Source organism: Pelophylax lessonae, assembly GCF_965119305.1.
Source record: "Pelophylax lessonae genome assembly, chromosome: 2".
Lineage (NCBI taxonomy): Eukaryota > Metazoa > Chordata > Amphibia > Anura > Ranidae > Pelophylax > Pelophylax lessonae.
Genome location: NC_138769.1, coordinates 213,210,162 through 213,224,337, shown reverse-complemented (window position 1 = coordinate 213,224,337; position 14,176 = coordinate 213,210,162). Strand labels below are relative to the sequence as shown.

The following is a 14,176-nucleotide window of genomic DNA, read 5'->3' as shown; positions in this document are numbered from 1 at the left end:
ATGTAACAGATTGGTTTGACAAGAACGCCCCTTTGTAAACCCGTGCTGATTACTGCTGATGATGTTGTTTTCTTTAGCAAACTCTTGGATATAGTCCCTCCAGAAGTTTACATACTTTTGACGTCAGGCTGACCGGCCTATAATTTCCCGGGACATGCCTCTGCCCTCTTTTGAATATCGGTATCACGTTAGCTTTTCTCCAGTCCCTTGGTACATTTCCTGTCAAAATACTGTCAGCAAAGATCAGGAACAGTGGTCTAGATATAACCTTACTGAGTTCTTTAAGTACTCTCGGATGTACGCCATCCGGGCCTGGTGATTTATTTGTGTTAATGTTATCCAGCCTTTCCCTGATTTCACCCTCTGTTAGCCATAGCGACAAGTCCTGTGAAGTACTGCTAACCAAACCGTCATGGTCAGTGTACCCCTCCTTTTCCTGTGTAAAGACTGAGGAGAAGAAAGCATTAAGCACACTTGCCTTAACCGTGTCCTCTGTAACCATTCTCCCCTCATCATTAATTATGTGTGCAACATGCTCTTGATTCCTAAGTGCCTGTTTCAAACCCTAAAACCCATGCTTGCAAGGAGGTTGCAGCACAGCCTCATTCACTTGAATGGGTCATGTTCATTGGAGGGTACTGAAGAAATATCTATCCTCCATTTTGTTCCTTCGACTCCATCTTGTGACTAACACCCTAGACTCAGTTTAATTAAAAAGCCTATCTAAGCAAATGCCCTTGAAAGTTATTCCACAGGACGTTACGCTTTGCGGTCAAGCCGACCCTTAGAGCAAGCTTGATTTAAGTGCCAATTATGCCTTATCTTAACCTGTATCAATTCTATGTATAATCTACTGAAAAGGGACTTCCTTTTTTTTCCTTCCATAAAAACTATTTCACTGTCTGAAAAAACCGAGCATTCTTTGATATGTACTTTGATGCTGAGGGTCATGCGAGTCTGAATTATTGCCAACAGGTACTGCCTGCAGAATGTGAAAGGGGATTTAACCACTTGCTTACTGGGCACATATACCTTCTTCCTGTACATGCCAATTTTCAGCTTTTAGCGTTGTCACTCTTTGAATGACAATTGTGCGGTCATGCTACACTCTACCCATATGAAATTGTGATAATTTTTTCACACAAATAGAGCTTTCTTTCGGTGGTATTTAATCCCCATTGGGTTTTTTATTTTTTGGTAAACAAACAAAGGAAGGCCGAACATTTTGAAAAAAAAAAGAAAAGTTTTCATAGTTTGTTATAAAACTTTGCAAACAGGTCATTTTTCTCCTACTTTGATGTGCACTGGTGAGGCGGCACTGATAGGTGGCACTGATAGTTGGCACTGAGGAGTCAGCACTGGTGGGCACTAATTAGGAGGCACCGATGAGGCTGCACTGATAGGTGGCACTGGTGGGCATTGATAGGTGGCACTGAAGGGCACTGATAGGCAGCACTGAAGGGCATCTAGAGGTGGCACTGATAGTAAAGTAATAAAATGCCGACACTGGTTCACCTTCAGCCAATGATCACTGTCACATCCCTAATCAAATATAGGAAAAGGAAATATGAAAGGGTGTTCCTCATCTGTATCGATCCCCAAATTAGCCCCTAAAGGGGAAGCATACAGTGATAGAACCACCAAACATGGGACTTTAAAGGCAGTGATCTCTATGGCAAAAAAGAGATAAATATAGACAAAGCAGTTAAAAAGGTATAGTTTTATTATCAAAATGATCAATCATTTAAAATGATACTGATAGGCGGCACTGATAGGTGGCATTGGTGGGCACTAATAAGCACTAGTAGGTGGCACTGATAGGCAGCACTGATAGTTGGCACTGATGATGAGGCACTGATGAGCACTGATAGGGTATTCAACCACCTGTTTTTACTGCCCCCGACCACAACTTTATATTTTCGCCCACCATTTGCCTTGGTTCACTCTCATGAGAATTTGATGCGGTTCTGATACCTTCCAGAACGCATAGATTCACATGTCAAGTGAAAAAACATTGCTTCCAGTGAAGACATTGCTTCAAGTGTTCACATAGATGCGGTGCCATTCTGGTGATGTTAAAAGAAAGGGGGCTCCTGTGAGAGTTTAGTGCGGAGAGAAGTAGAACTAAGGGCAAAACTTTTTTTATTTTGGATAAAGTAAGGGAGGGTTATAACCCCTGTCAGATTTTTTTTTTCTGAGTTCCATCTGAGTTCCATTGGGGATATTTCCCTTCACTTCCTGTCCCATAACCAAAACAGGAAGTATGATAAAATCCCTCCTAAGTAAAGGTATCCCTGGCTGTCACCAAGGTCACCAAAACTAGCATCCCCATTGGAGGACCTTCCCTCTATTCTTATTTTGGATGGGATTTTCTTTTACTTTCACTTTCAGAAATAACAGTCACCTGGACAAATAGAGTGGCTGAATCTCCCTAATGGGGACACAGACAGTAATATAAACCTGAAAGGTGTTCTAATTCCACTCAACTCTAATCAAAACTTAGCTATAATTTGAGCTGGGCAAACACTAGTAACATTTTTGGCAGAAAATTTTCTTTCACTTTTTGAATCGACAATCGTTTTCCACCTTAGTGATTAGAAAATTCAAAAAAGCAGGATGTAAAATTTGTCTCGATTGAATTTCTGGCAGTGTATGTGGAAATTCCATTCATTTCAAAACTGCATATTAAAAAAAGCTAACAAAATCTTGAAATACTTTCAAATGACATATATGAAGTCTCTGATTACATTATTGAATGTACTGATGGGATTTTTATTTGTACTAACATTCGTAGAAAAATCTACCAGTCCATGGCTAGCTTAACCACTTGCCTTCAGGGCACTTTTACCCCTTTCCTGTCCAGGCCAATTTTCAGCTTTCAGAGCTGTCACACTTTGAATGACGATTGCGCGGTCATGCAACACTGTATGCAAATTAGATTTTCACACAAAGAGAGCTTTCTTTTGGTGGTATTTTATCACTGCTGGGTTTTTTATTTTTTGCTAAAAAAACAAAAAAAGCCTGAAAATTTTGGGGGAAAAAAAGTGTTTTTTAGTTTTTATCAGTAAATTTTGTAAAAAAAGTAATTTTTCTCCTTCACTGATGTGCGCTGATGAGGCGACACTGATGGGCACTGATGAGGTGGCACTTATGGGCACTGATGAGGCTGCAATGAAGGCCACTGATTAGTTGACACTAATGAGGAGGCACTAATATGCCACACTGATGATCACTGATAGGTGGCACTGATAGGTTGCACTGATAGGCACTGATGGGCGGCACTGATGGGCAGCACTGATGAGCAGTCACTGATGAGCAGTCACTGATGGGCACTGAAAGGCAGCATTGACTGGCATCACTAATGGGTACAGATTGGTGTCACGGATGGGCACTGATTGGTGTCACTGATGGGAACTTATTGGTGTCACTGATGGGTACTACTGGGGCTATATTCTAATGAAAATGGAGGGTGGGTCATAAAATGTACCCACCCTCCATATATGGGGCCGTGGCAAGACAACAGTTGTTAAGGCTAAAAAAAAAAAAAATTGTCGTTAGTAAATACTTACCTATGATTGGTTCAATTTGAAGCAAACTGTCCTGTTGGCAGGAGTGGCTGCCTATATAAAGACGAGAAAAAATTGTTAAAGTCAGTCAGTCAGCGGGAGCACAGGAAGAAGAATCGTCCCACCCTCCCGCCCTTGTATTTTGTTGCGGCCATTTTTTATGTTTTTAATTCTATTTCCTTTTATTGGTAAATGGAATTTTGTTTAATTTTTTGTCGTAGTTTGAGCTTTTTGGCTAAACTACAGGTAAAAGTTATATTAGTCAGTTTTTTGGCGATGATATATTCCCATATTTATCTGAATTTAATAAAAGGCCGCGGCCTATTATACCAAGCGAGTCTCGTGTTCAATGTTCTTTATTTATTTAATATGAAATAATTAATAATTAAATAATAAAAAACTGATGATCGGTGCCCTGATTACCTTGTACAGGTCTCCCCTGTAAGGAGATGCCACTGATCGGCTCTCCTCGCCACACACTCTGTCAGTTTGAGCTGAGGAGAGCCGATAAACGGCACTTCCTTGTTTACATGTGACCGAATGATTGGACACAGCCGATCACATGGGTAAATAGTGCGTCATCGGCTCTTTACCAAGATCGGAGGCGCACTGTTTTCTAGTCCTAGAACATGGTGCTGCCACGATCGCCATACTGTGCGCCCCCGTGGGCGCACAGAAACTGAGGTTCTGGGGTGCCGTCATATGACGTCGTCCCAGAGCAAGAGTGCATTGAAGTGGTTAAAGCCGGTCATGGATCGAAACACGGCAGGTTCAGCAGGGATTGGCCAAATTTTGATTCCATGTATGGGCAGGTTGGTTTTATAAAAGTCGATCTGCCGCTGTATTCTGATAGTGGAGAAGTCTCCCTGATGTCAGAATACAATTGCTCAATAGGAAGGATTCCCCCATCCTCGGAGGAATCAAGTCTTTTTTTTTTCCGTTCAACTCCCAAAAAAATGACGTATGGGCTGCTTTACACAGAAGCAGACACAACTGACAAAAGCCTCCAGAGCTATTGTTTAGACTTGAACGTCACAACTGCTCCTTTGAAATAAAGCTGCAAAGTAAAAAAAAAAGGTTTCCCTGTCAGCTGACGAGTTACCAAGTAACAGTCAGTAAACAAAGCTGTCTCCATGGTTCCCCTGTCAGTGTTTCAGTGTGTGTGTGATATCCAAAGAGGAATCAGCATGGCTCTACCTCTCCTGCCTGGGAACTCATTTAATAGAAATGTACGTATTCATTAATGATTTTCTTCTCTACATGTACATGCTGTTTATATAGAATAATCCATAGAATGTTTTACATCTTTTCTCAGCAGAGATCAGTAAGTGATATTTTCACAAAACTGTGGTATAACTAAAGTGACCCTAAGCCCTCGTTCACATTAGATGCGGCTTTATCTAAAATCACAAAATTTCAAATACGCATTTCTGTGTGACTTCAGGTGCGACATCTGTGCGGCTTGGTGCACAGATACCTATACAAGTTGCAACCCAAATTGCTAAAAAGTAGTGCAGGAACTACTTTTCCAAATTCATGCGGCACCACAAAGTCGGTGTCGCATGGATTTGAACATAGCTGACAATAGGGTGCGACTTGTCAAGCGATTTGACCTGTCAAATCGCATAACAATTTGCTCCAATGTGAATGAAGGCTTAGCTAGTATTGTTGTTTTTTTAAAGATTTTTGTATATTTTCCTGTTTTCTTTCCCAATATAGCATCTAAAAGTTTTATATCAAAAGTTAGGGCCAGTTCACCCCAGCGGCTGCGTTATAAAGCAGTTGCTGGTGTGCGATGGGATGAAAGCAGTGCTGATGAGCCGATTGCAGCGCATCACAATGTTTCCTTTTTTTTTTTTATTAAAACAAACTTTATTGAAATGTCACATAGTACCATACATTTCATTAAGGCTACGTTTACATCTTGGCGTTGCTATTACAGGCATTTTTATGGGCGTTTTTTCAGGAGTTTTTAAGGGCGTTTTTGCAGGCGTTTTACAGGCGTTTTTATGGGTGTTTTTTGTGCAGGCGTTTTTCGATTGAATAGAGACCAATGGAAAACGCCTGTAATCTGCCCAAAAAGAAGCTCATGTACTTTTTTGAGCGTTGGGCGTTTTGCTTACAGCGTCAAAACGCTCAGATGTGAACAGGGGCCATTGAAATGAATAGGATTTGTCTTGTTGGGCGTTTTGAGAGCTGATCCTAGAGCAGAAAAGCTCCCCAAAAACGCCCCAAAACGCCTACATGTGAACGGAGCCTGAAGTGGAAATGCACTGCATCTTGGCACCACAAACCAAAAACGCTATTTCATTCATTTTTAGTATTTAAAGAAAACTCCCCCATCCTATCATGTCTCCATGCTTTATTTTGCTAAAAATTGATTTTGAAAAAGGCCCCCCTGGCATTTCTGGCTGTGGCCATCTTGAGTAGGGGCAGATGATTCATGTAGCATTTACTTCCTGGTATCAGTCTCAGGCATTGGCTGACTCCTGGGGTGTATGACATCATTTGCCTAGGCATGGAAACCAGGAAGTAATGCAAAAAAAAAAGTGTAAAAAAGTAAACATGATATACTTTCCTATCTATTTACTAATGCCAGCAGCATAAGGATTAGAAATAGTCCATGTTGATTGAGAGAGTGAAGTTTCACTTTAAGTTCTATTGTCCAAAGTGTGGTGCGAGGTGGTGGATTGCGTCGCACTGCATTAAAAAAAAGTTGTGCATGCTGTCGTTTTTTTCCAGTGCACACCACAGCAACGCATAGGTGGCGTATGCATAGTACAGTGTACACTGCTTGTGGCATATGGATTGCGCAGTATACACTGCTGTAAAAACGCTCTTAACCATTTCTCTGCTAATCGTCTCCCTGTATGCGTTTACACATGTGTTAACCCTTCCATTGCCAGTCCTTACATTCAAGGCGCCCTTTGATTAAGCCCTGGTTCACACTGGTGCGATTTGCCATGTGATTTTACATTGCCAGCAATGGAACCATTCAAATAGTTGCAACTCAAGTCGCAGCGACTTTGAAAAGGTTTCCTGGACCACTTTTTGGAAATTCATTGCGACATGAATAGACTTCTGTTAAATGAACTCACAAGCCGCAATGAAATCGGAGGTGCAAATCACACTAATCTGCGGCTTTGAAATCGCTCTGAAGTGGTGCGATTTCAAAGCCGCACTGGTGTTACCCAGGGCTGAATGTACTATTTATCACATGAATAGCAGTGTTTCCACAATACGTGTGAATACAACTTCATCACAGTACATCACAGCACTGCAGATTTTATTTCAATATTCGGAGAACCCTTTTAACCCCTTAACAACTGGAGGTGAAATAAACATTTAGGCCCCTTTCAGAGTTGTGCGACTTGTCCTGCGACCTAGGACTGCATAGTCGCATGACAAGTCGTACCCCCATGATTTCCAAAGGGAAACATTCATGTCTGTGCGACTTCAAGTTGCAGCAACTTCAAAGTAGTCTTTGCACTACTTTGGTCTGACATTTATGCGGCTTGAGGTCCTCAAGATTACACAGGCATTGCTTCAAGACGCGTCAAAGTCGCACGGCAAAGTCATGCGGCTTTCAGGTTATACAAGTTTGAAAGGGGCCTAAAAAGGAACTAAAGGTGAACCATTTTTTTATTTTGGATGGAGCAAAGGGAGAGTTATAACCCCTGTAAGATTTATTTTTGCCATCTGTGTCCTATTGGGGAGATTTCCCTTCACTTCCTGTCCCATAGAAAAAACTGAAAATGGAACTGAAAGGAAATCCATGTAAAGTGAGGGAATCCCTGGTTGTCAGCAGGGGTACCAGAACTAGTGTCCCCATTGGAAAATATCTCAACTATTCCTGTTCTGGGACAAACCAAAATTAGGATTTTCTTTTACTTTCACTTTCATTGATAATGGTAAACAGGACAAATAGAAAGGATGAATCTCCTTAACAGGAACACAGACACCAATAAAAATGACAGACACTCTAATCCCTCTCCATTCTTTCCAAAGCTAAAAGAAGAAGTTTTGCATTTATTTATACTTTAGCGCCTGAACACAGTTTTGTAACTTTGACATGTGTTAGTAAAACTGACAGATTGGGCTTTCATTTGGTGGCCAACGGTGATGGATATTTCCAGATTTTTTTTATTAATAAAGGAAAACCAACCCAAAAATGTAAAAAAATAATTTTTAACAGCTTGCCGGGCCACCCACAGTACATTTACCGTGGACAGGAGGCAGCTACAGGCTCAGCGGCGTACCCCATACGTTGGCTAGCACATGCGCACTAGCGAGTCCCCTTGGGCGTGATCCCGTGACCGCTGTGTCCGTGATGGTGACTGCTGTGAGCGGCCAGGGTATTGTGTGATTGCTGTGATTGGTCATAACGATCAAATGATTACAATGTAAACAAAACAGTCATGAATGGCTTCCATTCATGACTGTTATGCTTACTATTGTGATGCTGCAATTGGCCCACAGCTATCACATGGTACCTGGGCCAATCACAGTGTGATTGATAAAAGAAAGGAAGTAGAATGTGGGTACTGGGTGGAGGCGGGGAGGTATGATTCATAAAGAGAAGGTGGTTGGGGAGAAGTGGAATGTGGAAACTGGGGAAGGCAGGGGTGGTGTTATTGATGAAAGGAAGGAAGTGGAATGTGGGAACTTGGGGGGGGGGGGGAGGGGGGGAGTCAGGGGAGGTATGATTAATAAAGTGAAAGTGGCTAGAAGTAGAATGTGGGAACTGGGGACGGTAGGGGGGTTGTTATTGATAAAAGGAAGGAAGTGGAATGTGGGAACTGGGGGGGGGGGGGAGGGTCAGGGAAGGTGTGACCATGATTAATAAAGTGAAGGAAGTGGGGTGGGGGAAGTAGAATGTGGGAACTGGGGAAGGCAGGGGAGTTGTTATTGATTAAAGGAAGGACGTAGAATGTGGGAACTGGGGAAGGTAGGGGAGTTGTTTTTGATAAAAGGAAGGACGTAGAATGTGGAAACTGGGGGGGGGGGGGTGGAAAGGGAAGGTATGATTATTAAAGTGAAGGAAGTGGGGGGGGGAGTAGAATGTGGGAACTGGGGAAGGAAGGGGAGTCGTGGGAGCTAGGGGGGGGGGGGGTGCAGGGGAGGTATGATTAGTAAAGTGAAGGAAGTGGGGTGAAGTAGAATGTGGGAACTGGGAGGGAATGGGGGGGGGTCATGGGAGGTATGTTTAGTATGGTTAATAAAGTGAAGGAAGTGGCTGGAAGTAGAATGTGGGAACTGGGGAAGGCAGGGGAGGTGTTATTGATAAAAGGAGGAAAGTGGAATGTGGGAACTGAGGGGGGAGGGGGATAGGGGAGGGATTCGGGTGAGGTATGATTAATAAAGTAAAAGTGGCTAGAAGTAGAATGTGGGAACTGGGGACGGTAGGGGGGTTGTTATTGATAAAAGGAAGGAAGTAGAATGTGGGAACTGGGGGGGGGGGGGGGAGGGTCAGGGAAGGTGTGACTATGATTAATAAAGTGAAGGAAGTGGGGGGGGGGGAGTAGAATGTGGGAACTGGGGAAGGCAGGGGAGTTGTTATTGATTAAAGGAAGGACGTAGAATGTGGGAACTGGGGAAGGTAGGGGAGTTGTTTTTGATAAAAGGAAGGACGTAGAATGTGGAAACCTTGGACAGGGAAGGTATGATTATTAAAGTGAAGGAAGTGGGGGGGGGGAGTAGAATGTGGGAACTGGGGAAGGAAGGGGAGTCGTGGGAGCTAGGGGGGGGGGGTGCAGGGGAGGTATGATTAGTAAAGTGAAGGAAGTGGGGTGAAGTAGAATGTGGGAACTGGGAGGGAATGGGGGGGGGGGTCAGGGGAGGTATGTTTAGTATGGTTAATAAAGTGAAGGAAGTGGCTGGAAGTAGAATGTGGGAACTGGGGAAGGCAGTGGAGGTGTTATTGATAAAAGGAGGAAAGAGGAATGTGGGAACTGAGGGGGGAGGGGGATAGGGGAGGGATTCGGGTGAGGTATGATTAAAAAAGTGGGGTGAAGTAGAATGTGGGAACAGGGGGGGAGGGGGTGGTCACTGGAGAAGTATGTTTAGTATGGTTAATAAAGTGAAGGAAGTGGCTGGAAGTAAAAATGTGGGAACTGGGGAAGGCAGGGGAGGTGTTATTGACAAAAGAAAGAAAGTGGAATGTGGGAACTGAGGGGGGAGGGGGAGAAGGAAGGGATTCAGGTGAGGTATGATTAATAAAGTGGGGTGAAGTAGAATGTGGGAACAGGGGGGAAGGGGGTAGTCAGGGGAGGTATGTTTAGTATGGTTAATAAAGTGAAGGAAGTGGCTGGAAGTAGAATGTGGGAACTGGGGAAGGCAGGGGAGGTGTTATTGATATCAGGAAGAAAGTGGAATGTGGGAACTGAGGGGGAAGGGGGAGGGGGGAGGCATTCAGGTGAAGTATGATTAATAAAGTGAAGGAAGTGGCTGGAAGTAGAATGTTGGAACTGGAAAGGCAGGGGAGGTGTGATTGAAAAAGAGAAACAAGTGGGGGGAAGTAGAATGTGGGAACTGGGGAAGGCGGAAAGGGGGTGTAATTGATAAAGGGAAGAAAGTGGGGGAAAGGGGGAAAGTGGGGACCACAGGAGAGGTGTTATTGATAAAGAGGAAGAAGTGGAAAGTGGGAACTGGAAAAGGCAGGGGAGGTGTGTTTGAAAAAGGATGATTGCAAAGATGTGAGTTTTTCTGCACTCATCTCTGCAAGGGCACAGAGAAAACAATTGTTTTCTCCGTAGAACTCTGCAATATGTATTCAGTTTTCTGCGCAGAAAAAACGCACATGACATCAACATTGTGGGGTGAATAGGACACATAGAAAATACTTGTTTTCTTTGTATCCTTGCAGAGAAATGTGCACATCTTTGAACATGGTGTGAACAAGCCCTAACAGTTTTTTACCCATATGGTGAGAACGAGGCTTTAAGTAATTGAGGAGTCATGGGGGGGAGTACCGCGCTTCAGGGGTGATTAGTGTAATAAAGTGTCTAATCGTGTAAATATATAAATAAATATCAAAAAGGTGCAATATCTTCAATCAATGTATCTAAAATAAACTGATTATTTAAAAATTGTGTAAAAAATATAAGTGCCATATAGATATTCAATTGTATGATAACTTCCAGAATAAATAAATAAATATATATGTTAATAAATTCTTAAATCAATAAATTCATTAATTGTATGAAACTCAATCTAGGCCATGTAGATATTCAATAATAAGATGCCATCCAAAATAATAAATGAATACATATGTAAATACATTACTTAAATCAATATACAGTGCTTATGGTAAATGTGTAATATAAACAATTAATAAAGGTGACAATAGTGATCGATAAAGTGGGACGTGCCAACTAATAGATTGTCAAACTTCTACTGCCATACAATATATCTATGGGATCAATCAAAAATAAATAATTAATAATTGTGCTCAAGTGTCCAAAAACAATTTTCAAACTTCCTCTTCTGCGGGTCAAAATTGACTTCCTTCCACCTTTACACCTTGTGAAAAACAGTGCTCTTCAGTGCTCATCACTTATAGGTGTGCTACCTGCTCACCTTAATGTTGTAGGAAATGCACTTTTTAGTATATTGAAAAGCCAGATCATCTATCTTCTCCTCTTATAACTCTGCTCAGTCAAGTATGGGGGATGTTAGTAAAATTCCTCCTTTCCAGTATATCACTTTTCCTTATACTCCAATGCCTCCTCATATCTCAAAATAATGGAGCCATCATAGTGTAGAAGTATCAAATATTTATTTGAAGACAAAATGTACCAACTCACAGTTTAAAATCTCTAAAATCCGCTTGTATGCTGCAGGACTTCCCTCCGTGTCCCGTAACGTCACTTCCGGTGCTGTGTCTGCCCTACGCATTGCGTCACGCTACCACGTGACTTCTTCAGGGATCATGGTGTAAACAAGCCCTAACAGTTTTTTGCCCATATGGTGAGAACGAGGCTTTAAGTAATTGAGGAGACTAGACCTGTGTTCCTGGTAGTAGATATATAGTAGTCCACCCAGTAGTACCAATTGTATAGAAAGTTCTCAGGCTGGTGTTTCGAACACTCATTTAGATCCTCAATGTGATAGATTTCTTTAATATTGGGAAAGTATATTTAAAAGATTGGGGGGTCTCCTGTTTCCAAAGGATAGGGATGCAAATCTTGACTGTGTTAAGTAAGTGAGATAAGATGACTTCCTAAATCTGCTTCTGGGCAAACTCAAGAAGTGAAAGAAGTAAAAGTCGTGTTCTGTTCGTTTTTTGATAATTTTGCCAACCCCTTTCCAGCCTTGCAGCCTAGTACAGGGCTTGAACATGTGCAGGAAGTTAATTTTCAATATTGACTGGAATGTACCTTTAATTTTTCAAACTATTCCTTAGCTGCTAGTTTGCCACAATCTAAGGCTGTATAAGATTGCAGATCTTTTGAAAAGCATTCATTAAAATATAATGTAATGTGCTATATTCTGAGCACTTACTGCAGTAGTATTTGTTGGTTAGGTGAAATTGGATAAAATGTTAATATATGTACAGAAAAGCATTCACCTATTTCTATATCATTCTCAAGATATTGTACTTATTTATTCAGACATATATTTATATATTATTGAAATTTGAATGGCCTTTATTGCTGAGTCCAATGTAGCTATTAAGTTTGTCGCAATGAAAGACCTTTCTTTTGCTTGCCATACTGTATGTAGTAGATTAGCAATTTACGTTGTACTTGGCTTTCATCAGATCCACATTAATATTATATGTAGCAGTAATAAATGAATATCATGTATATATTTTTTTTTTTATAAAACGTACAAACAAAAGTGTGGTTGATGGATGCAACAAAATCTCTGACACCTATATCACTGAATAACATTAAATAGTCCACCATGATGGCAACATTGCAAATGAAATCAGCAATACACAAATTTTTCATTCATAGTGTATTGCTAGGACTGCATTATGTTCTTTAAACGTATAACTATCCTTAAAGTAGAATTATAGGCAAAACTTTTTTTTTTTCATTTTGGATAGATTTGTTTTCACCATCTGTGTCCAATTTCTACAATTTCCTTTCACTTTCTGTCCCATAGCCAAACAGGAAGTGAGAGGAAATCTCATATAAATGAAGAGAATTCATTGGGAACCCCCAGGTCACCAGAACTAGTATCCCCATTGGAACATTTCCGCCTCTAATACTTTTCTGAGGACAACCCAAGATTTGGGATTTTCTTTTACTTTCGCTTTAAATGATAATGGGAAACAGTACAGATAGAGAGGGTGAATCTCCTTAACGGGGGAACAGACAGCAATAAAAACTAACAAGCATCTAATGCATCTCCACTCTATCCAAAACTAGAAAAAAAAGTTTTGCCTTTAGTTATACTTTAAAGCCTCGTACACACGCAACGAATTTCCGCCGACCGGTCGTCCGTCTTTTGTCCAGAGTCGTGTCTGTTGGTTGGAATGTGCTCTAGACTGCACACAAATGTTCCCGCACGACAGAATTCTACTTCAGAAGTGATGTCATGTGTTGGATTGCTTTCTTTGTGTTCTTTCATCTCTGAGCATGCCTAGTCTTGCTCATAAGATTTTTCCCTATCGAAATCTGTACTACTGAGACGAAAATGGGACGTGTTTTGATGGTCGACAAAAATTTTATAGCCTGCACACCAGGATTTTTTTGAGTCGGTTGTCGGAAGCATCATACTAACAAGCTGAAAATCTGCAGATCGGTCGTCGGACGAAAATTCCCGGCCGAATTTTCCACTCGTGTGTACGGGCCTTAAGTCTGTTAAAAATATTAACATTTTTAACAACTGCCTATCTTCAAAGGAACATGATGGCCACTGAGACACATGAACAGAATCAGGGCAAAATATAAAGCTGATCTCCATGTTTTATTGAAGTTAAATAGTTTGTTTGGATTAAGATGGTTACTTCACTAACCAATGCAGTGGCTGTCAGCGCTGTATGAACTGTATGTAGCCACAGCTACACGTAGTATACAGTATACAGTGCTGTGTTCCAGCAGCGGAATGGGCACTTTCCTGTCCCACTTCCAGAACAAAACTGAATTGGGCTGAGCACTGCTCAGCCATTCACAGGAAACTTTGTATTGCGTGAATGAATGAAAACATTCTTCTGGTTGATTGAGATGCATGACTTCTTATTCCCTGACACAGGCAATCAGAGAAAGCTTTGTAAATTTCACTAAAACATGGAAATCAACTTTAATGTTAGGCAACATAGACCATTGTCTAGGGCAGTGTTTCTCAACCTTTTTTTCCGTCAAGGCACCATTAAAAGTATGGACAGTCTCAAGGCACCCCCCCATTCAAAAATGTAAAAAACTATTCTAATAGTTTTACACAATGCAGCAACATCCACACGGAGGACACCCAATGTTAGAGGTGAATTATTCTTCCAAAGCTATTACACTTTTGCAAACTGGTACTGACTAGTATTCCAGTGTTTCTCTTTTCTCTCAATTTATCCTCTATTGTCAGCTAATGTGACCCCAGTGCTAAGGGAGAAGAGCAGAGGAGGGTCAAACAAGGATGCTGTGAAGGAAACAGACATCCTCCTTATC

The 14,176-nt window shown here is 41.5% G+C and overlaps 2 protein-coding genes across 2 annotated transcripts in view; one reads left to right on the top strand and one right to left on the bottom strand.

Annotated features, from left to right (window-relative positions):
- Positions 1–14,176, bottom strand: part of KDM6A (lysine demethylase 6A) — a 794,872-nt gene that overhangs the window by 606,639 nt on the left and 174,057 nt on the right. The window lies entirely within an intron of this gene.
- EFHC2 (EF-hand domain containing 2) overlaps positions 4,712–14,176 on the top strand; it is a 149,965-nt gene continuing 140,500 nt past the window's right edge. Inside the window, exon 1 of the mRNA XM_082247559.1 lies at positions 4,712–4,795. Within this exon, the coding sequence (XP_082103685.1) occupies positions 4,754–4,795 (42 nt within the window). The 5' untranslated portion in view covers positions 4,712–4,753. The remainder of the gene's footprint in view (positions 4,796–14,176) is intronic.